The sequence below is a fragment of the Ipomoea nil genome, unplaced genomic scaffold, assembly GCF_001879475.1.
Source record: "Ipomoea nil cultivar Tokyo-kokei standard unplaced genomic scaffold, Asagao_1.1 scaffold2297, whole genome shotgun sequence".
NCBI classification, from domain to species: domain Eukaryota; kingdom Viridiplantae; phylum Streptophyta; class Magnoliopsida; order Solanales; family Convolvulaceae; genus Ipomoea; species Ipomoea nil.
In genome coordinates, this window is record NW_017618725.1 from 550,941 (window position 1) to 576,500 (window position 25,560).

Sequence of the window (25,560 nt, forward strand, 5' to 3'; positions counted from 1 at the left end):
TAAGTTAGAATGAATCTTCAATCTATAAGAATTTTTAATTCATGTGCCATTTTCATTTTAAAAAGAACAGTGGTACTACCATACTGCAAATTGCATTTTTATATTTTGTTTACAACAAACATCACAAAAAACAAGCATATTAAATCCTTAATTAATATTTAAAAAAAAATCAAAATGAAATGGTTTATTCCCTTAAAAATAGTTGATATGAAAAATCGGTATAAATATACATATAATTCTCAAATCAATGTCTGCAATTTGAACATTCATTTTATTTTAGTGTTCTTCAAGAATCTTTGTAAAAAATAAAAATATTAGAAACAAGACATATTGATCATATATTGAAGTACTATAGAAACATGCAACCAAATATATAAATATCACCATGTTTATAAATCATAAAACTCTATAAATGACATAAAACTCTATAAATGACCAATGAATAGTATATATAACAGATAAAAGGAGACAAAGGAAATAATAATAAAACAATTTTAATGGGAATTCTTATTGTAAATGACAAAATGACATTTTTATTTTAATTTTTTTTTAAAAAAATCAAATGGAGGGAATAATCATACAAGGGATTAACTCCTCAAGGTTAACAACTTCGAGCGAGGAAGGGCAAGAACATCATCTAGGAATCTCTCAATCCACAGAAACCCCCAAGCATGCTACTAATAACTACTAATAATGAGGAAATCAACAACTCTAGTTTGCACATCTCAGTAACCATGGACGGATCCAGTACGGGGCAGTGGGGGCAGCTGCCCCCTCCCCCATCCCTCCTTTTATATATAGGGAACCTTTTATATATATAGTAAATGTTTGGAAATAAGTAAATAGTATAGATATAAATTACTCAAAGATGAAGTAGCTTAAATGGTTAAGTATGTATGTGTTGTAGATATAATATCTCGTTCGTTTTAATCTTTCGCCCCCGGATGAAATTTCTGGCTCCGCCCCTGTCAGTAACTATGCTGAATGCTCGTAGTAGTGAGGACAACGACCTTTGTCTTCTGATAAAGAATTATGAAATCTAGTTCTAGTTCTGGTCTTGAGGATTCTGAAGCAGGAAGGGGCAATAAGAAAGGATCAGTGACGGGGTAATGTGATTAAAATCCCAAGAGGACTGAATATTCATGCTCATGCAAAAATAACAAATGACATACATCACTATTGAGGGATTAAAACTGTGTTTTTCTTATAAAACCTGTCAGAACAAAGAGAAGGCAGCGTGGGGGTTTCAGACTTTCAGTGTGAGAAGAGAGATCTTAGAAAGGCAATAGTATTTTCTCGTAACTCAGTGTAACAAGGGAAAAAGGGCAAATAAACCCTTACCGTTATACGGAAAAGTAAATTTTAAAAAGTTATCCACTGGTAAAAACCGGTAATCAGGGTTCTGACAACTAAGACCGGCGAAGGTCCTTCTTCCTCGATTTGAAGGAGGCAACCAGCTCATCAACGACCGGCGACCGTTCACCAATCGCCAATCTTGATTGCCGGAGCCCTAATTACCAGTTTTTACCGATAGATAGCCGGCTATTGGGCCTAGATGTACAAAAATGACAATTTGATGTGTTTAATTAGAGCTTTTCAAAATTTAAGGGCTTAATTGCACTTTCGTATAAAGTTCAATGGCCTATTTGACCATTTTCCTGTGTAACAATAAAATTCGGTAAGGAGAGCAGTGTCCTTACCCCACTGTAGTGGTCGGTTTTCTGTGTTAACAAAAAATGGCTAATATTCTTTTGTGGCAACTTGGAATAACTGTGAATTCAAGCGGCTGCTCCTTTGGTGTTGGTGAGGCAACTTTCTTGACATTGGTTTCTGCCACCCTCCTAGTCTTTCCAAGAACTCCTCAATCAACCTAAAAAAAGAAGAGTATATATAAATAAACAGTGAAAATATGATGTTAAAGGAAGGACCCAAGGAGGGGCACTATTTTCACTTACATGCTGCAAATAGCCTTCTGTGATGCAGCCAGCTCACGGTCTGGAAAGCTCTCTTCTAGCCGAAAACTTAACCACACATATAGATCCAAAACCTTCATAAGCAAGCTGAGTTAGCATCATATTTTGGGTAAAGTGAGAGACAGTTATGCATTCAGTCCAAAAACCTGAGAACATGTAAACCATGATTCTATAAAGGAAACCTCCCTGTTGTAGTAAGAATAAGAATAGCGATAAAAGGGGGTAACCCTAGCCAAGATGACTAATGATACAAACTTGTAATCATAAGGTCACGAGTTTGAATCTCAGCATTCTTGGTTTGAGCCGGTCAGCTATGGGCAACTTAGGCTGGCTTACCTCCCTGTGGTCCTTTGCTAGCTAGGGTCACAAGGCGGGGTTTACCCCAATGCACACCCTCGGGAAGTGGTTGTGAGTTCAAATTCCAACCTTCTTGGTTTGATCTGGTCAGCTATGGGCAACCTAAGCTAGTTTACCTCCTTATGGTCCTTTGCCAGCTAAGGTCACAAGGCACGGTCTACCCACTGCAAACCCTCGGGAAGTAGCAGCGTGTTTCCCTTGTCACCCCAAAAAAGAGTATCAATAAAGAACAAGTGCAATGTAGTAATTCCTTGCTTCAGGAACACAGTGTTGTTGAAATTTTAGATTGAAAAATGACCTTACATAAAGGGTCAATATTTGGGAGGTAGTTGTGCATTGTTCAAAAGAGCGAAATTTGTTTACAAAATTCGACCGTGTTCCCAAATGAAACCATTAATACTAACCTTGTGAATAGATTCAAGTTCCTTGAGTGCAACTTGTGTCTTTGGCACCTGAAGCGTCCCCGGAGTAAAAATTTCTCGAAGTCTAACAATGCCATTCTTTGAATAATTTGTTGCAAACTGACCCACAAGAAATAAGTTATCTTGTAATAAATTTATCTTTTCAAAATATAAGTTTGCTTGGACACAGAAAAATATACTAACAATTGGCAACGGATTCTTACTTGGGTGAGGCCCTGAGACGAGAGGTCATCGTCCACATCAACAGGACTGCAGACAACACATACCGATTCATCAACATTTGGAATATTCTAAGCCAAACTAAGATTATTGGATGTAAACTAGTTTGGATCAAGAAGATTTACACTTTTTCAGAACAGATGAATGTAAGGACTATGTGGCCTATGCAATCAATTGAATTACAATTTCTCTTGGAATAAGCTTATGATTTTACCTTATACAAAAGAGATACTTATCATGCAAACTAAGCGGCAACTCATCAATAATAGAAGCAACTTTCTGCAATCAAATACAGCACACCCAATCAAGAAGGTGGATTACAAGAAGCAAATAGAACCTTGACTAAAATACACCCGTTTATGAGTTAAAAAGAAATCAATTGACTACATGGGAATAAAAGAGCCTACCAACAAGTCTTCAATATTAGAGATAAAATAATTCGCTGACAACTTTGCATTATCTACAAAGTGTTCCTGGAAAGACAACATGTATAGAGCAAGCTATCAGCATTAGAATAGGGCAGATCTGAGAAACAACAGTATCATTAGCATTTAACCATCACAGCAGCATACACAGTATGACGAGATGCAGCAGATAAAACAAAGTGATATTATCAACCTACCAGTATGTCGTATAGGCCATGCTTTGGGTGTAGACGAGAATACATATATAGAAGGTCAAAGTTTGGAAATAGCCCAGCTTTCTGCATTACAAAAGCATGTTTCTATCCAGTATTAGTATAGTTCACATATTATCCAAATGTTAGATACTCCCTCCGTCCCAAAATATAAGGGGTATTTGAGTTTGGTATGGGTTTCAAGGAAATAAATAAATGTGATTTACTTTCCAAGTTTGCCCCTCTACTTTTATGTTCGTAAGTCAAAGTCAAGGTGACCCATATTGAATGATATTCTAAAAATTGAAAAGGCATAAAGCGTAAATTGGGAAAAATAAAACATAAGTGGTGTTTAAATAGGAAGTGGACATTATTTCGAGACGAACTAAAAGGAAAGTAGGACAAATAAAATGGAACCAAAAAATGTACTTGTCATAAGTAGTCAGCTAGCAGTTTGTCAATACCTCAAGTATAGGAGATGGAGAATTCAGTGCCGAATGAAGTAAAGGTAGATCCTTAGAAGAGAGACAAGTCACTTCACCAGCAGGATACTTAGATCCATACCTGCCTGCCCTTCCTACAAGGGAAAGGGAAAATAGTGATTAAGAGTTGTAAGATTTGACAGTTCACAAGAGGAATAAAGTATGTCAAAGTATCAAGCAAATTTATTTACTCAGAAAGGCACAATATGATCAATATTTGTTTTAGCCCAAGCAATCAAATGATATGTTGAGGGACAACTAGTCATGACAAGGTGACAAAAGCAGTACCCTCCTATATACATATTCAGCATATTACAATGCACTAATAATTTAATTTCATTACAAGAATTAACAAGCCTCAAATAAAAAACTTATCTCCAACCTTTCTTTAAACAAAATATTAATTCTTCATTTTTTTCTCTATTCCATTTTTTTTTTCAATGCAATGAAAACATATCTAGCATACTTAGTACAGATATATGTCATTATCTTTCCTAAATTATATGAAGCTAAAATTATTACCATCTTTTATTCCTTGACTATAGTTGCAATTTTACTTTTAGTACACAACTATAAACTCAACAAAATTTAGTCCCTCAACTTTTTCAAATTGACCAAATTCATTCCAAAATGTCCTCATTTTGTAGACATTTCACAAAACTTTACCCTTTGTATGTGAAGGCATTTTATAAATTTTGTATTGAATTTGATTCATTGAAAAAGTCAAGGGTCTAAATTTGGTTAAATTGATAGTCAAGGATTAAAATTGAAAGTGCCACCATTGTCAAGGGGCAACAAGTGAAATTAGAATTAATACATGAAGCTATTGGGAGGCCACAATATAAATAAACAAATATATAAAAGTGCATAATATATATACACATACATATATGTGTATATACATTAAAACTCTACATTGAAAGCATGGAGAATACATACCTTATTTTTTTTATTTTTTCTTTCATTTTTAATTCCAATGTTTAAAAGAGGATTAACTTTTATGATTACTAAAGGATCTGAATCCAATAGCAAGGTAGTAAAAGTAGGACCAAAAAAAAAAAAAAGGTAGTAAAAGTAGGCAAACAAATATGGTAATTAGAATCAAATCTAATATCTAATAATAGGATATAAAAGTGCCCAATCAAACACCACCTTTGATCTTACTAAATCGGTGATCCTTTTACTTCAAAATAGAGATGAAAATGTACCGGCAATCTGTTTTATCTCAAGTACAGACAGATCCCGCATTTCAACGCCATCGAATTTTTGTAATGTAGAAAAGATTATTCTAGATATGTTAAGATTGAGACCCATCCCAATCGCATCACTTGCCACCAGAACATCAGAGTCACTGTTTGCATCATTGAACATTGTTGCCTGCAGCCAGAAAGAACATAATTGTTGCCTCGATCTTACCCATTTTTAGGATATAATAGCCACCAATAACAAACTGGAGAACATTTTGAACTTCATACGAAGACTAATCTGGTCCTAATCAGAGACAATACATAGAGGCAGAAGCTCCACCTGTCTGGTCCGAGTCTCTGGTGGCAATGAACCATAAACAACAGAGCAAAGATGCTTTCCTCCACTTTCAATTTGTTTCTGTCAGCATCACCAAAGAAGATAAGAGACAGAGAACAGTCTATTACTCACCTAGATGGGTTTGTCATGTTAACTTTAAATTTTTGTAATAAATTTAAATCCAATTTATGATCTAAACATAGTCACATTATCACTTGAACATGTACTACCCACCAGAACACTGAACACAACACCAAGTAAAAATTCTATTTAAGTTCTTTAGTTCTCTTTGTTATGTACAAGAAGGGGCTAAAGGATTTCATATTATTTTTTAATTCTTTTTCTTAAGAGGGGAGGGAGTATGGGTGGTGTATGGAGTGATTGGCTGGTGCTCAATGTCCAAGCTGATGCGAGACTTATAACGAGTCCAGATATTGAAAACTCACCTTAAACATATAAATGTTAGAACGTGAAAAGGCCGCAATGCAGTCGCCAGTCCGTATATTGGAGAAAGAGCCCAAAGGAACCTTTAACGGGACAAGGGGTGAGAGCCTCTCATAGTATTCAACCTAGGAAGCATAGTAGAGAAATAAGAAACAGTTATTATTGTAGCAGTCAAAAATCATATGACATCAAGCACCACAAATTTGGGATAAATGAGTGGCCTACCAAGATTATCCCAAGTATCGTTTACACGTTTCTGAAGAAACTATCAATTCAGATCCACAATAGTTAGGTTTTATTAGATTATTCATTTTTCATGAAACTGATAATATGAATATAGTTTGTGATTCATTTTCCCATCAGTGCTTTTAGAAGTTCAAAACAAGCACTTCCCAGTCTATGGATCTTTTCACCCATGTATAAAAGATTTATTAAAAAAAATAAAAACAAAAAATAAATTGAAAAGTTGACACCAACTAGGAAAACATGCCTTGAGACTATCACCAGTCACTTTAAGGATTTCCTCAATTAAAGGAACAGCTCCAGGATCTCCACACAAGTGCAGCTCGTCAGCAGATATTCCTAATAAAGCACGTGTAAATGAGAAACCCCTTGTTCTACACCCAATCATCTGTATAAAATAGAGAATAATGGTTAAACAAAATCAGTTTCACAAAAATAGATGAACAATTGTGTCTGAGTATCAACCTCAACTTGATAGTACTTATAATGTGTAATTATAGTGCTAATTAGTTTAAAAGCAATACTGACAATTAATCATTCTGGTTGCATTTAATACAACATTAGTTATTATTACGTAGGGTTAAAAACAAACACAACCGCTGCTCATACAAACTATTCAAACTATAAGATTGCATATAAGACTACAAATCATAATAAACACCACTATTTGGTACCCTGATCAATTGGTCTATAATGCATATGTGTCAAACCACACTAAAAGGTTGAATCCAACCAATTAGCTAGTTTAATCCGTGACCTTATAAACTCATATATTCTCTCTTATTTTATCAAAATGTGGGACTCTTACTCCCCCTCAAGTGGACAGAAATTGGACCGAACTGGACAAGCGGGCTTATGAAAGCTTGGACGCCATCAATACCCATAACAGGGTAAACACAAAGTGGACCAAACAGGCTCTGATACCATGTTATAAACTAAGATAGAGCTAAGGTCACTCAATTGGGCTATAAAGCACATGAGCCAAACCACACTAAAAGATTGAATCCTACCAATTAGTTAGTCTAACCCATGGCCTTATAAACCCATATATTCTCTCTTATTTTATCAATGTGGGACTCTTAACAAAATCCATGGTACCTTACCTACAAAAAAATAAATAAATAAATAACTCTACACATCCCAATAAAGGGCTAGCAAAGTCGCATCCCAATAAATATGTGATACCTACCAAGTGCAAACAAAATTGAATAAAAACCTGCATTATGCTTCAAAAGCATGAAGCATTAGCTAATGCAGCCTATGGAAGAATGTGTAAATTTTAAGGGCAACAAGGCTTTTTATGACGTGTCTACTGCATCATGGTAGATTTGCTGTCACTTTTGAATGGATAACAGTGTTTCTTAATTAACAATTTTAAGTTTTTGTAAGTAAATTAAACTATAAACAAATTACATGCCTGAATCTCATCAATAACAGCACATCCATAGTCAGAAGTCACATCAGCCATTTCTACAGTAACAGCCTTATGCTTTGCACCATCAAATTCCTCCCTTTCTTGCCCAGTTATAAGGTCACAAGGAACTTTTGCCTTGTTCAACCTTTTTGCCACCTCCCATGCCAACAGCCTCAATGGTCCACAATAAATACCTGTAGATTAATTTGAACCGGTTATCTTATATGAATTAACTTGACTACAAAAGACCAGGAAAATAGAATCAATGAAATTCTGATAATAATAGCATTTGGAATTTACCAGAAGAACTTGACTGGAGTTGTTTGAGGGCATGATGTGTTTTACCACTGTTTGTTGGACCCACATGTAAAATAACATTCCGTTTTTTCCTTCGTGCATGTGGGTACCATGTGTGAGGACGACTAGTACCATAACGAAAGAAAATATAAGCATTGTGAATATTACAGTTCATCAAAGGGGGAGAAATAAACAAGCACTGTAATATATATTTCTTACGTAAGGTCTGTAAAATCTACTTTCTTTGTGCCAGCTAAACTGCTCCACTGCCTTGAACAATTACAAACACCAAAAGGAATTTTATGTTTTATATCCAAAGAAAGCGAATACAACTCCACATTATCTGTCCAACAGAAAAGAGAAACAACTTCAGCAAAACAGATGGGGGGAAGAAGGTGGCAAAGAAATCATTCAACAGATTGAGTATATTAGTAACATGAGCTTTGAGCATATGATATACATGCTCCAACTTAAGGGAGAGTGTTGAAAGTATACCCTATAAGTTCAGTTCCTTGTTACCTATATGTATAGGGGCATGTTAGCATTTGTAAAGATAAAGAAAATCAGTACAATATTCTCCTTTTTCCTATGTTCAATGAAACTAATTGAATAAGTCACATGAAATATGAAGCATTTAATATTGATTCATGTTTTTTGGAAGTGGAAGTGATTTGGTAATTAAAAATATGAAGCAAAGGAGAACTAATTTCTCATTTAGTCCTATTATGGAAGTGTTGATAATACTACTCTGGCAATATTACCACCCTATATGTTCCACTTCCATTTTCTTATATTGGTGGATATAATATAACATAATATGGTAAATAACTGCCTCACACCCTTTCTTTCACTTCCCTTCATCCTAGCCCTTGGCATACCAACCCAAACACATACAATCTACAAGACCAATTGAAAAAAAGAAAAATATAAACACACCATAAAAATTACCATATCCCAAACATGTACTCCAGATTTTTCAGCTTACAATAACAATGCATTTCACTACCCCTTGAACATGAGACTGAATTACAAAGCTAAATCAAGGATCAATTTGCATTCACCATAAATTCAAATAAAACACTGAAGTTTATATATGATCATAAACATGCCAAAATTATACCTATATCTTTTACCAATATCCACACACACACATTTATACACTCCTGGGGTTTTCAGACTTGGAAAAAAAAAAAAATCAAAACTTTAATTCTTCATTAAGAAAATTAAATTTAAAAAAGAAGCCATTTCACTTGCAAATGTTCATTGTATCCTGCACTTCTATACACCAGTACACTACTGAAAGAAAAATCCAATTTGAAACCAATATTCTCAACCTCACCTCCCAAAACAAAGAAAAAACTTCATTAATTTCCAGAACTATTGAAACCATAGTTGAAGCAGAAAAGGATTTTAAGGGGGGAAAACCTTTTAATTGTGTAATACGCCAAACGATGTTACCAGGCAAGAGTCTGCGGCCGAATATAGAAGCCATAATTTCTGGTACCTTTCAATTGGGTTTTCTTATACTTTCTTACTCTTACTTCCCTTTTGGGAATATCAAGAGCAACCGCGATTGATAACAGTTCAAAGAGAAATCAAAGGGCATCGAAATATCGGAGGAGATAGTGGTGACGAAATCCTTTGCGTGCACCGGCAGCATCGGAGAAGTACGCAACTCCGGAATCGGGTCTGCAACAAATTTTTTTTAGTTCCTTAAAACTAGTGCAATTTGAGTTCTTTCCTATATATACACATAGCGCCGGATGATAAGGAATAGTAGAACATGCCGATTTATAAGGCATCTCCAACCCTTCTCCTTTTGTGGCTTCTTTCTTAGTTTCTTACAATTTAGTGGTTATAACTCTTGCATATTATCCTATAATCTTTTCTTTTATTTTATTTCAAATTAGTTTAGAAACTTAAAAAATAATTTTTTAAATAATTTAATTTTTAAGGGTTACAAGATCGTCTTATGAATAAAAACAAGTCAAATCGGTGGTCGATATAGAAATGTAATACGAATCCTGAAAATTGCAATACTAATTAGAAATGAAATTGATAGAGCAAATCCATGCAGCGTATGCAATGTGCATATTAAAAAAAAATGTATGAGAAGTAGAGAGTAGATGAGAGAAATTGGCTCCAAGAAGCCTTTATTATTGCATGTCGTATTCATTTTGCCCAAGCCCCCAGAGAGAGCAAGCTCTCCCCTCTTTTGTGTTTAGAAGGACCTCTTTATATAGGTGGGTGACTGACCCTTCAGGAGCAAAGCATTTCCCAAAGGACATTAGACCCTAACTTGAATACCGAATAGATGCACAGAAAGTATAGGGAGGTATATCAGGAGAATAATCCCTATCAAATAGTCTCCCGAGGCTATGCCCTGACGTCGAGCAAATGAGGAAGGGTTCGGGCTGAAAAATATGATCCCATAGTCCGCGATGGGCCCCTCAAGTCCGAGATGAGCATAGGGTGCGTGATTTATGCTGGTTGCCTCGTTAAAAAACTTAGCTAAGGGAAAAGAGTACAACCATGAGTACAACCATGAGTACAATCTTTTGTGATCTAGAGATCCAATTTTACCAATAAGGGGATTGGATTCAGTCACGATCTAGAGACCTTTTTATTTTTTATTTTTTTTCTCTCTTATTGATCATAAGTGGGAATGTTTCTCCCAAGGCCCTTTACTCGGGATTAGGGGTGGGAATAGGTCAGGCCCCTTGTAGGGCCTATGTCTTGACCTAATTAAGGCCTAGTTAGGGCTAACTCGTTTAGTAAAAAGGTCAGACTTGAGCGAATTTTAAAGCCTATTAAACTAAACAGACCAGGCCTATATATACCAGGTTCGGCCGTCATATATATATATATATATATATATATATATATATATATATATATATATTCTATTTTATAAATAATACTCCGTATATTTTTATATTACAATATAACTCCAAGTATATATAATTACCAATCCCTAACACTCTACTTCCAAAATCTCATTACAAATTATGATTCAACTATAAACATTGTTGCTAATCCTGCTACAAGTGTTCTTATTATTTGATTTTTTTATTAACTGTTTTTACTGTCATAAGAAATGTCGCAACTTAATTATGTGAGTTGATTGTTAATTATTTATGAGATTATATAGGATAACAAACAATAATACAATTGAATTTATTTCTAAACAAGTTAACGAGCATGCTGAAGTCGTGACTTTTTTTTTATTTTATTTTATATTTTAATGTTATTATGTTTACATTGTGGTGATATATTTATGTAATTATGTATTAATTTTGTATTAGGTATATTTCTTAAATTATTTAGATATACTTATTAAAGTTTTTAAAAAGTCTTAACATGCAGGTTTTAAATAGGCTCAAAGTAGGATATACTTTGAAGCCTTTTTAATGGCATAAATATTAAACAGACTTTTAAAAAAGTTTCAGGCCAGACCAATTGTAGGCTCAGGCATGAGCCTAACAAAAAGCCTATATACAGGCTCAGGCCCAGGCCTAGGCTTTAGATTTTCGTAACAGGCCCAGGCCTAATTTTCTAAAGCTCGGCTCGACTCGTCCTATTTCTATCCCTACTCGGGATGAACGGTCTAGAGACCTTTATTAATCTTATCGATCATAAGTAGGAACACTTCTCCCAATGCCCTTTACTCGGGTTGATCTGTAACACCCCACTTTTTTTAAAACATTATTAACAAATACTTAACTTAGAAATGGATATTAAACAAGCATAATAAACTTACTAATCAAATTTAAGAGGTGTCACCGCCACAATCACCATACCCCAAAACCATATCAAAATTCCCCAGAAAATCAAATAGCTTCACAACATCAAATTTCATCAAACCCATATCATATAAACATTAAAACACCAAACATTTCAACAATATCAAGCATCAAATATCAACATTTAACTATATAACAAACATTCACAGATTTTATGGGTAATTAGCTAGGTTTTAGGTTTCCATGGGTTATACCTCAAACTTTTCAACCTCAAGAATCCTTCCATCTCCAACCTCAAGCTAGGTATGCTTCTTTACCATCTCCATTTCTCAAGCAATAACCAAAACAATACCCAAAAACACATCTAAGCTTAGATAATCTATCTTAAAGACAAGCTAATAGAGAAATAGAAAAGGGAGGAAGAAGAGAGAAGCTTACCAGCTTAACCTCAAGTCTTGAACCTAGACTTTGCTAGAAGAAGCTCTAAAATGAAGAGATGATGGAGAGGGTGAGAGACACGAGAGAAAGATGTTGGATGAGTGTTGCTGAAATTTTCTAATGAGTGAATAGTGAAACAAGGGGAAAGTGCTATCTACTATCTATCTACTATACTAATAAGAGCTCAAAAGAGTTAGGCCTATAATGGGTAGAAAAAATGGCGGTCAAATTTTTTAATCAAATGAATGGCTCAGATTGATCAGATTTTAATTTTTCCTTAAGATTTTCTAATTTATCCTTAATGAATATGATTATCCGTTAACTTTTCCGTTAAATATTATCTTTTCCGTTAATTTCTGTTAGTTCACCGTTAACTTACTCATTGATTTTAATATGAAAGGTCTTAGGTTCGAACCTCATCCCAATCAAAATTGGCATAATTACTACTTTATTTTACTCTTATTAAATTAAATAATAATTTAGTAGCTACAACACAAAATAATACATATGCATTTCTTTAATTTAGAATTATGTGTCTACAATGTATTTATTCAAAAAATAATTATTCATTATCAATAAATTAAATAAGAGAAATAATTCATTTTTTTTTATATTATAAGGAAGGGGATACCCTACATATACACACTACTTACCTCAAGTTGAGGTTCAAACCTTTCACCTCCCACTTAGAGGAACAACCCGATACCAGTGGACCATAAACCACTTGGTAGAGAAATAATTCATTAGCACATTGTATTTATTTTTCTCCAATATAAAAATTCTTTACATTCAAATTCATCCATTGATTATATTCGCTACATTGTCCCTACAATGTCTTTATTAAAAAAAATTATTCATTATCAATAAATTAATTAAGAGAAATAATTTTATTAGTTATATTGTCTTTAGATTTCTCCAATGTAAAAATTATTTACATTCAAATTCATCAATTGATTATATTCACTACATTGTCTATTATCTTTTTTTGTGCATTATTTTTAATTAAATATCAAAGTTATAATACAAAATAATGGTATATATTCATTTACCAAGTATATTTTATTAATACCATGAAAAAATTAAAAAATATAATTAATAAAGTCAATCATATTAACTACTTGAAGGATTCGTTGACAAAGAGAGTATTCAAATCACACAACAAATTGAAGTGAGAACTATCTCACAACGTCCTTGTTTGACAATCATCTATTAGCGGTTAGCGTTAGCGGATTATATTAACGAATTTGACCAGCGAATTATATAAACGGTTGGTAAAAACATATTTGAAAAAATTAGCTGTTTAGATTAACATGTAAAATGACCTAAGGGTGTATATATATATATATATATATATATATATATATATATATATATATATATATATATATATATATTCTACTATACTAATAAGAGCCCAAGAGAGTTTGACCTATAATGGGTAGAAAAAATGGCGGTCAAATTTTCTAATCAAATGAATGACTCAGATTGATTAGATTTTATTTTTTCCTTAAGATTTCCTAATTTATCCTTAATGAATATGATTATCCATTAACTTTTTCGTTAAATTTATTTTTTCTGTTAATTTCTGTTAGTTCAATGTTAACTTACTCATTGATTTCAATAAGAAAGTTCTTAGGTTCGAACCTCATCCCAATCAAAATTGGCATAATTAGTACTTTATTTTAATCTTATTAAATTAAATAAAAATTTAGTAGCTACAACACAAAATAATACATATGCATTTCTTTAATTTAGAATTATGTGTCCACAATGTCTTTATTAAAAAAAAATTATTCATTATCAATAAATTAAATAAGAGAAATAATTTCATTAGTTACATTGTATTTATTTTTCTCCAATATAAAAATTCTTTACATTCAAATTCATCAATTGATTATATTCGCTACATTGTCCCTACAATGTCTTTATTAAAAAAATTATTCATTATCAATAAATTAATTAAGAGAAATAATTTTATTAGTTATATTGTCTTTATATTTCTCTAATGTAAAAATTCTTTACATTCAAATTCATCAATTGATTATATTCACTACATTGTTTATTATCTTTTTTTATGCACTATTTTTAATTAAATATCAAAGTTGTAATACAAAATAATGCTATATATTCATTTACCAAGTATTTTATTAATACCATGAAAAAAATAAAAAAATATATAATTAATAAAGTCAATCATATTAACTACTTGAGGAATTTGATGACAAAGAGAGTATTCAAATCACACAACAAATTGAAGTGAGAACTACCTCGCAATGTCCTTGTTTGGTAATCATCTGTTCCCGGTTAGCGTTAGCGGATTATATTAGCGAATTTGACCAGCAAATTATATCAACGGTTGGTAAAAACATATTTGAAAAAAATTAGTTGTTTAGATTAACATGTAAAGTGATCTAAGTGTATATAATAATAATAATAATAATAATAATAATAATAATAATAATAATAATAATAATAATAATAATAATAATAATAATAATAATAATAATAATAATAATAATAATTGTTTTAAAAAATAAAAAATAAAAAATATAATTAAGCGAATCATATTAACTACTTGGGGGATTTATTAACAAAAAGAGTATTCAAATCACACAACAAATTGAAGTGGGAAACTATCTCGCAATGTCCTTGTTTGGCAATCAACATTTAGCTCTTCAATATTAGTATATATTTAATATTTTATGCCCTAATTTTTATTTGATGTCCCTTATGTCCCGTATTTGGTTTCAACCGTACCTATACAATTATTTTATTGAGGATTATAATTAATCTTGACTATATTATCTTGCATTTGTAAACATAGAATTGCCTATTTAAATACACAAATTTAACATTCAATTATCTATGCATGAACAATTCCAATATAATCTTGCATTGATATACTTTAAAGTACTTATGTAAAAAAAAAAAAAACATTGAGCATTATCCCAATTGCGCAATACGTGTAAAAAACTAGTCTTTTATAGTTAGGGTTTTGGGGGTAGAATTGTAAAATAAAATTTTAGGGTTCACCTTGCATCATGGACCATAGTCTAAAAAGATGATTTTGAATAACTTGGGGTCAAAATAGATTTTCTAAAAGATAGTTCTAATTAAAACACTTGGTTCAGGTTTCACAGGCTCCTTGCATCTAGGATTTTCAAAATAGAATATTCCTAGTGTCGAATTTATTTAAAAAACTCGATTTAAATTATTTAATTCAAACACCATTTTCGAAATAAAATTTTTGAAAGAGTGAATATAGCTATTTTGCAATTTATATCATAGAATTTAGGAAAATTATTTTTGGGTTGTCACATTCTACCCTCCTTAAAAGAAGTTCCGTCCTCGAAACTTAGGTTAAACGGACAAACTTTCTTAAAACTTAAGCTTTCTAGAAACGGTAACAAGAGTTGTAAGATTTGGCTTAGGAACTTTCTTCGAATATTTGGAAAGATGAAATCTTTGAGTAACAAGCAAGCACTTAAACATCTAAAGCACTAACTTAATCTAATCGCCAGAAAAGATCGCTAAATCTTACGGGAACTTAACTATTGCCTCGTACCAAAGTCTCTTGGTGCACAACCTTGATAACCAAAACTCAACTTGGTCATCTCTGAAGGGTCCTCGATTCCAACTCTGGATTCAACACATGTCATTCTTGGGTGAATTTAGAAATACCTTGATTCACTCTTTTACCAAGTTAGGAGAATCCTAACTCCACACTTCTTTGTAGTTCATCCATCAATTATAACACGAGTCTTTGGTCTTGACCTTCCCTTATTCTTGTTTCACTTAATCTTAATTGTCGTTCATAGAGGCATTGCTAAAATTCACTATCTCACAATTTCCTCATTATTCTCCTTATTCATATCGTTCTTACCACTTCTTCGGTCTCGACACTTTGAACTTCTACGTTTTCTTTCATGAAATCTGAGAGTGTTTCACAAACACTTTTCTTCTTACTGAATATTATCTTGCTATTCTTCTCTAGGGTTAGATACTCACAATTTCAATCCAATATGGATCACAACTTCACTTGTTTGGAGTATTAAGTACTTCCTTATTGACTGTTTACCGTTCTCACCCATCACTGATAGGTTACATATAACGAGCTCCAATTCTCATGACTCTATTAAGTTCACTTCAATCATAGTTAATAATTTTAAACCACTACAATCTTTACATTTCAACATCATTAACTTCTCAGCATCGCTTAATCCTCTAGCTATCAATAATAGACATAATCAACCCTCATTATTGCTTTGCTCATCATATTCTTCATTCGGTCTCTATCAACATACTAGACATAATGTCATAGTCCATCTTTCCCACTATACATGAATACTCATCTTATAGGTAGGTCAATCATTTGTCCACTTAGTGTGGTCCATCTCAATTTTAGTTCTCTTTTACCATAGGTTAATCGTAGTAACTCCCTTTCCATCCGAACCGGTGTATTCCTTTTACGATTTCCTTACTAACTCTATGAACATAACTTAACCAATTAACAAGTACTTTATCCAACAATTCTTGATAATACAAACTATCATTTATTTCACCTGTCAAGCGATTCACGGTGGAGTTTCGTGCCTCCAATAACAGAAGATCTTAACTATCATTGCTACTTTTACCCATTTGTTGCTTACCTCTTAATAGTCTCGTTCATATTCTCTACTTCAAGAGAATTCACACACAATGAATTACGATTATACTTCTTCAACACGCTTTAAATACTTATCCACTTTAGTTGACATTGTCAACCTACAAGTCTTTTTTCCCCAAATCTTTTCCAAGACTTCTTAGGTTTCTATAAACTCCAAGTTTTGATTTGCTTTTCTTACTGATCATCTTCGCTTCCTTTCAGACGAAGCTCTTGGCAACACTTTCTTTCATGCCTTAGCGACGATACATCCCTTCAAAAGTCCTTCGATGCAAAGTCTCATTCTTATTCAAGAAAGTCCAAACTTCTTTTTCTTCTTAATCAGGTCTTTAACAAGGCTAAGCAAGCAACTACTTAACTAACAAATAGGATACAAGTGTAATTCTTATACTTATCACATTAACAACTTTCACATAACTTTTAACTTTCAACTTTCGACTTTTAACTTTTAACTTCTAGCTTTCAACTTTTAACTTCTCTTTTCTCAAAGATAAGGCTCACAACAAGTAAAACACATAAACAAGAAACAAGTATAAGCTCATATACTTCTTACTTTTAACAACTTTCATAAAGTTTCTCTTTCAAACTTTAACTTTCGAAGTTTCAACTTCTAGCTTTATCTTTCAACTTTTAATTCTTAACTTTCACTATCACTTTCAACTTTTAACTTCTCTACTTTACTTTCGAAAGGCAAGCAAGCTGTACTTTAAACACATTGATAAAACACATAAACAGATAAGCAAGCGTAATGAAACTCACAACCTCCTCGCGTTCCTAACTGATACTTAGAGTACTTCTTAACTTTGGCTTTTACACTTAGCCACTGAACTTAGAGTCTTTCTCATCTCAGATCTTATAACTTAGAGTTCTTTCCTTAACTTGTCCTTCCTAGGACTTCAACTTAGAGTTTCTATACTCAATCTTGAGGGTCAAACTTCCTAAGTTCTCGCGGTTCGTACCGCTCTGATACCAACTTGTAACACCCCACTTTTCTTAAACCTTATTAACAAATACTTAACTTAGAAAGGGATATTAAACAAGCATAATAAACTTACTAATAAAACTTAAGAGGTGTCATCGCCACAATCACCATACACGGTGATTGCATAGGCAAGGAAAGGATCTAAACCAAAGTCAAGCTTACTAACTTTAAACAAACTTGGGGAATAATCCCGTTGTCCAACTAACACCAACAAAACATCTAAATAGGTCTACAACCAAGTCTCAAAATAAACATAAATGATAAGAGTTTAGACTACAACTAGCACTCTAAGCTAAGCTAGTCTAACTCGATCGCTCTCAAGAACTGGGCCCACCTGAAAGGGGTTAACAAACAAACAAGTAGGAAACAACCCGTTAGCACGAAGCTAAATATAACGCCACTCAACCCTGTAAAATACAATAGCATATACTTTTGGAAAACATTTGTTTAATACACTTAGATGAAGTATTCTCAATCACTTAAACAACATTTAAACATACTCAACAGTATTTCTATATGCTTGCAACCTAATTATCACATAGACATACTTTCTCAATCATTTAACTCATCAACAATCTCATGCTTTCACATACATATCTTATCATAGCAAAATGCACTAATCATGCTCAAACTAAAGGGTAACAATATACTTAAACTTCAACAAGCAATCTCATATTATCATATATCTCAATAAGCAATCTCATGTCATATATATATATATATATATATATATATATATATATATATATATATATATATCTCAATAAGCAATCTCATTGTGACACCCCGAAAATCCTATCCTTTAAATTGGATTAATTATCCAATTAATCCTAAGTCATTCTTGTGGACTTTCTTATCAATTTCCCAAATTGATAGTCGGAGGACTTAAATTGACCAACTCCTTTGTCAATTGATTTAAGTAAAAAAGGGGGACCTTTGGCCTTGATGGTTGTACCTAACTCTTTGGGGTCTTCTTAAGTTTTTCTAGGGAAAGTAAGGGCATAATAGTCTTTTCCCAATTCCTTGGTTTTGAAGCCTTACCCTATCAAGCCTAAATCTCATTTCCCCACTTTGGCAAGAAAACCTTTCTCTACCTTCTCTCTAAGAAAACTTGGCTTCTCCCCAAGCCAAGAAGAATCTCATCCATCCTTGCTAGGAATCATTCCAAGATTCCACCTTTCCATCTCCCAAGCTTAAGGAAGGGTAAGATCTAGGATTAGTTGGTGTTTTTAGTTAGCTTTACTTAGTCTTTATCTAAGATTAGTGTTTTTCTTGTGGTTTGGTTGTGTAAGAAGATTTGGTTGAAGAGGAGCTTCAAGGAGAAGCTTAGGAGGGAAAAGGGAGAAGTCTTTTGGTCTACAAAGGTAACCCATGCTATACAAAACCTATTTTCTACTTGTTATTGATGATTCTTGACTTCTATTGTTGATTCTTGATGTTGTGAGTGATTTGATGCATGATCTTGTGATAATGCATGTTTTGACCTTGTATCTAGGTTTCTTAAATGCTATCTTTTGATCTATTCTTGGGTTCAAGTCATTTCCTTGTTGTATGTGAGATTTGGGGTGTTTTGGACTTGAACTTGACCTGGGAGATGAAATTCCCTGAAGGGAATTATTGTGTAAGTAGGTGTTCCCCGTGGGCGGAACGACGGGCAGATGTCCACCCGCCGCCCCACCCGCGGGTGGAAGTGTGTACCCGGCGGGCAGAGCCGCGGGTAGGGACCCACCCGCGGTTCCACTCGCGTGGTATATAGGTGGGATATTGGCGGGGGTTGTTTACCCGTGGTTCCATCCTTTGGTTTGTGATGTTTTGGCCTCCCTTTGTTGGATTGTTGAGCTTTTGTGTGTCTCCTTGATGTTTCGTATGTCTAGAACGATGTTCTAAGCATCTATGTTAGGATTTGGTGTCTTGAATCGTGCTAATAGTCCAATTTTGTGATTCGTTGGATTTATGTGAGTCTTTGAGGTTCGTTGGAACCATTTTGGTTTACCCGTTTGATGAGCATGCTAGATATGATGTCGTTGATGCTAGTATGTGTTGTTTGTCCATTCATTTTGAGGATTGGCAACTTGTGTTGCCAATCATGTTGGTATTGGATTGAAGTCCATTGTTGTTGTTGAGTATTGATTTATGTCTATCATTGAAACCTCTTGATTGATTTCTATGATGTGATCTTGTATATTTGTTGTACCCGTTGTTGATACTTGATTGGGCTATTGATGAGCCTCAATCCTCTTGATGATGACTATGTGTGACTATGAATGAGATTGGTGGTATTGTGACTTGAGCTTTTCTCATGAGATCGGCGGTATGTGACTATGATATTTAATGGCACCCTCGTGTACTGAGAGTTCAGCGATATATGTTTGGCGGCAGTTTGGCTGGGGACGATGGTCCCAGGCGGAATAAGGTTGCACTCAGAAGTACAGGGTGGCACTCAGTGGTAGAGGTTGGAACTGAAATAAGGCCGGGGGTAGCCATAAGGTTGGAACAGGGCAAAAGGTTAGAACTTGATATTTGTCATTGTGTGATTTATTGTATTCATTGTTTACGAGCATGTCTATCGGGAACTCTACCTTGATTATGGTAGGTTGCGTCTATTGTTGAGTATGTTGCTTGTTGTCCTTATTGACTTGTGGATTGTTGTTGATGGTTGGTCTTTGTTGAGAGTGTTATGTTGAGTCTCTTGATATTCCCTCTCTTGGTTTAAAATGATATATACTGTATTCCTCTGTCTCAAATGGTTTTATAATATCTATATATTATATACTTAACGCGTATTCGTGGGTTACCAGCATCTTTCGCTGACGGGTGTTATCCCTATGTTTTTACAGGGAGTAGCTTTTGAAGAGCGCGCTAGTGGACCGTAGATAGTGTAGCTCTTCGTGTTTTCCCTTGTTTAGACTTATGGCATGTGTGCCCTATTTCCTATGACTTTGTCGTTGACTTTGGTTTAGACTTAGCCTGTGCACCTATGTTGAGATAGGTGTGGCATAGCACCTCCGTATTTAGACTTTGCTTCCGCTTTATCTTAATGGATGATTAGCCTGTTTTTCCTTTAATTTAAGCTTTTAAATTTTGGTAAAATCGGGGGTGTTACACTCATGCTATCATATATCTCAATAAGCAATTTCATGTTATCATATATCTCAATAAGCAATCTCATGCTATCATATATCTCAATAGGCAATCTCATGCTATCATATATCTCAATAAGCAATCTCATGCTATCATATATCTCAATAAGCAATCTCATGCAATCATATATATCAATAAGCAATCTCATGCTATCATATAATGAATAAACAACAATATAAAGTCATGCTTCTTCTCATATTTTCATATAAAACATGCAACTCTTATAATCATGCAATAAAATGAACATGATGCTTTAGTATAAGTATAGATAGATATACATATACACTCTTTCTTTGGTAACAAGGAACACTTCTTCGAAGGAGGTTTCTTAGAGTCACAATGACTCGCTTTTCTCTTCTTTCTCAAGAGTCATGTTGACTCGCTTTCTTTCTTACTTTAGAGTCACCATGACTCGCTTTCTCTCTTTACTTTTACTCGTGGGCAAGGTAAGAACTTCACCATAATGTGAATGGACCTATCTGGGCTCGACATCTATCCGGCCTAATGCTCATCTCGCCCACCGAACCACTCTCTTGGTTCTTTTCTCAAACTCTGTGGAATCAGGTATCGTACTTGTCAGTGTGCACACCCCCTAACCGGGATTCCAAGCCCGGCGGGTAGTATCTTACCGAAGTAACTCAGAAATATCGACCTCGTTACTTCACATCGGATCGCAATATCAGTTTCTTTCTTTACTTCCTCTTTTCTTCCGAAAGTACATAGTCCTAATGGGCCTCCAAAAACTCACATTACTCACACTAGGTACATATAGATATAACTCATGCATTTCATTCTCATGCAACAACTTTACTTATGCGAACTTATGCACATAGCTTCTCAATAACTTTTCTTTTCTTACAAAATGGAAATCAAATATCATGCAACTTCTCAATGCAACTATATTTTCCAAAATAGATATAGGTTTTTGAAAGAATACTTAGGCTCACATAGAGCCGCTAATGCACTTTAGTTCATGATATACTAAGTATGCACTTTTACTATAAAAAATATCTCAAATTCTCTTTGACTATAAGTCAAGCAAAGAATGTATTAACTCATGCTCATAACTCAAGTCTCGGTAATCTTCTTAGCAAACACTTAGCAAATATTGATCATGCTCTTTAATTTAAACTTGAAATACACTTCATAAACTCAACTTATATTTCATGCTTTAGTAATTCACTTCACTGTAATCAAATAAACTCATGTACTGTACAAACCAAATATTCATATTCTTGACAAAATTCTCAATAACTCACAATGGATATTTAGACATGCTAATCAAGCAAATTTAGCAAATAATGATCATGCTTTTTATTCAAATAGCTAAGCCCAAATAATTTACATTTTCCTTCTCTGTAAGTAATACACAGATTACTTCTATAGCATAAATCAACACAAATTCTACTGTAATTTACTCATTTCAACTCCAAATTCAATGAAGTCAAATTCTACTAGTGCGTCGTAATGATCCCAAGTGTCCAAGCCTCAAGAGCCCGCGAGTCCCGGTCTGAACGACATGTAGCTGAGCCACAAAGGGCCCGGCCATTGCACTGGATTGGCCTGGCGGAGCTTGCGACGGGGCTTGAGGAGCCCCGCCACTTGGCTCCGCCAAGCAGCGGCCTAGGGCCACGGTTCTAGCTGAGAACCGTGCCCTAGGGCCGTTCCTCCACGGGACTAGCCAATAGTCCCTGCCTAGGGCCGTTGACTAGCTCCGTGAGCTAGTCTGGTGCATAGACTGTGTGCACCAGAAGGTTTTCTTCTCCACTTGCGACCATTTTTGAGCAATCTAACACTCTCAAACCCTCAACAACACAATCATAGATCAACAATAGATCACTAATAGCTCAACAACATCAATAATCTAGCATTTCTACACATTGTCATAAATAAACTTGACTTCACAACGTCTAAGTAAAGAGGTGGGAGTCCATGAGTTATACACTTTATAGATCAAAAGTTCTTAGTTAAATCATTCTAGAGATACATAGTATTTCCCAAAATATAAGATGTTAATAATTGAGTAGTTTTAGGGAAATGATAGAATAAGCTTCAAATATCTATATGATCAAATATATACCTCATACATAGTTATATATGTACATATTCACAAAATCAAGTATAACATTTCCCAAAACATATATCTACATATATAATTCTAGAATACAGCTTTCTTAGCAAATCATAGCTTTTGGTAGTTTAAACCCTTCTCAACATATTTATGATTTTCTATAAAAATACTTTTAAATATAAATAACCTTCAAGCCCAAATAATATTTTATATAATCCAAGATAATTTCTCAAAGGTTGAAGTTGCTTAATTGGAAGGGATTTTAATTATTAATTGTGAGATTAGAGGTTCAAATCTCGTTTTAAACAATTTTCTAGATCATATCATTGAACTATCTCACAATCACACGCTCAGATATCTCCTTTAAAGTAAATGTATTAAGTCAGTTTTTAGAAACTCCTAGTGCTGATCATTGGGATGTTGCTAATTTATGAAGATAAAGGTGACACGAAAATTATTGGATACTCTGATACTAATTCGTCTGGATGGAGAAGCAAGATGTGGTAGCCAGATCTAGTGCAGAAGCTGAATATCGTGCTATGGCTCTTACTACATGTGAACTCATATGACTAAAGAACTACGATACTGTGATCTTACAAAAATAACATTGATATGCGACAACCAAGCAGTCCTACATATTGCTAGGAATCCAGTCTTTCATAAATGAACCAAACACATTGAAATTGACTGCCACTTCATCAGGAAAAAGACTGAGGTTTTTGAGCATATTCATCAAGAAAATTCTATTAAATTATAATTCTATGTGAACTCCTTGATTATTTTAGCTTGTTCAGTTGAATTTTAATTTAATATATGTACTCATACTAAATTGTTCAAGTTTTGCAATTTATTTATGATATATGAGCTATTAAGTTCAATAATATGCTTAATCCTATTGTGCTTTGTATATTCAATTTATTGCTATGAATATGCCTATAAAATAACATGTTTAAATATACCTTAGTGCCTTTAAGAAGGATTTAGCATTAAGGAATGATTTTGCATATTATTTCTCGTTTGTGTCAAAGTAAAAGACACATTAAAGAATTCTAAATAACATTCAAAAAACAAAATTCTAAATACCTTCCTCCAACAGACCCTTATACCTTATCGAAGTCCCCGAAGGATAATTTTAATGGTCCTTTCTAAAATCACCATTTGACTGCCTTATCTTGATCTTTCAAAACTTTAACTCAAATGACTGATTCTAAATCAATTATACGCAAACCTGCATCCCATCTAAACTTTAAGTCTCTAGCACGAAGTTGCTTGCCGAGACCTTGTCTTCTTTTCCACACCACTCCCCTCTTAGGTATATAAGGATGGATAACACTGGTGTTAGCTGAATCTCTACTAAACTAAAGCTCAAGGATATAATAGAGGTTTGTTCGTAAGGCATGTTAAGAACATCCTCTTAGGTATATAAGGATGGATAACACTGGTGTTAGCTGAATCTATACTAAACTAAAGCTCTAGGATATAATAGAGGTTTGTTCGGAAGGCAATGTAACACCCCCTAATTTCCATGCTAAATAAAGCCTTAGACATGCATATAACTAGTCATAACATCATACACAACGGAAAACTAAGCAAGGATATATAAATAGGAAATAAAGGGTGCTATGCCATGCCCACCCAAAGGTGAACGCACAGGTGAAACATCTGCATAAAGCACAATCTAAATCCATACAGAAACAAGAGTTCTAATGTCTAACATTGGCACACAGGCCAGAACGTCTCAAAACAAAGGGATCTAAGCTAACAGGTTCTAGACCGCGCCTCGTCTACACAACACCTGAAAGAAACACATAAGATATGGGACGACGCCTGGTCAGTGAATAATGCTGGTAACCCACCAATACATGTGAAATATCACAAGTAGATAGTTTATATATACAAAATCATTTGCGAAACAGGATATAATATATATCAATTTCAAAAGCCGAGATAGAGATCAACACAAGACTCTATACACTCACAATAAAGATAAGGGAACACATCTCAAAACAATAAGAAGCAGTAACGACTCACAAGAATGGCTCAAGGTATAATCTACCATCACACAGTAGATTAACACCCAACATGCATAACATAAAGGATAAGGACACAACCATCGGCAACACATGCCTTTGTGACATCACACGTCACAAAATAGAGAAACACACAACAACGGCTACACAAGCCTTCGTGACATCACCCACCACGAATTGATATGCCTTCCTTATGCCCGGTTCTAACGTTATGGCTACCCCGAACCTTATGTCTAGTTCCAACCATTACCTCCAGGACCCCTGTACACCAAGAACCTTTTCCCTCCGAGGACCGTCGTCCCCATCCGCCAACGACCGCCAACAAAACCACCAATTTCATAGTACACGAGGGTACCGATCACACACATGGCAACACATGCCTTGGCAACACATGCCTCCCAAGAAATACGTGAACCCGACACATAGGTCACAAACTCCATAATCACATTATGTCCACCACGAGGACCACTGCCGTACCTTGGTGACTAGTGTCCCATACCA

General features: G+C 34.2%; 1 protein-coding gene across 5 annotated transcripts; it reads right to left on the reverse strand.

Annotated features, from left to right (window-relative positions):
- Positions 1 to 728: 728 nt before the first annotated feature.
- On the reverse strand, positions 729 to 9,820 carry LOC109151910 (DExH-box ATP-dependent RNA helicase DExH16, mitochondrial). Of its 5 annotated transcripts, XR_002049306.1 has the most exons (18): positions 9,417 to 9,820; positions 8,211 to 8,334; positions 7,995 to 8,116; positions 7,698 to 7,888; positions 6,528 to 6,668; positions 6,040 to 6,162; positions 5,597 to 5,674; positions 5,278 to 5,446; positions 4,052 to 4,164; positions 3,594 to 3,674; positions 3,379 to 3,444; positions 3,186 to 3,250; positions 2,956 to 3,001; positions 2,735 to 2,851; positions 1,956 to 2,047; positions 1,701 to 1,870; positions 1,173 to 1,213; positions 729 to 1,066 (listed from the first exon to the last, which is right to left on the reverse strand). XR_002049306.1 is itself a non-coding variant. In XM_019299515.1 (17 exons), exons 1-16 carry the CDS (start codon positions 9,481 to 9,483, stop codon positions 1,741 to 1,743), a joined length of 1,680 nt encoding a protein of 559 aa, XP_019155060.1. In that variant the 5' UTR covers positions 9,484 to 9,820; the 3' UTR covers positions 729 to 1,066; positions 1,701 to 1,740. The 5 variants fall into 5 exon arrangements, 4 of the variants coding, with proteins under 4 accessions (XP_019155060.1, XP_019155059.1, XP_019155062.1 ...); XM_019299515.1 differs by lacking the exon at positions 1,173 to 1,213 and having other exon boundaries at positions 8,040 to 8,116; XM_019299514.1 differs by lacking the exon at positions 1,173 to 1,213.
- Between the last annotated feature and the right edge of the window lie 15,740 nt (positions 9,821 to 25,560).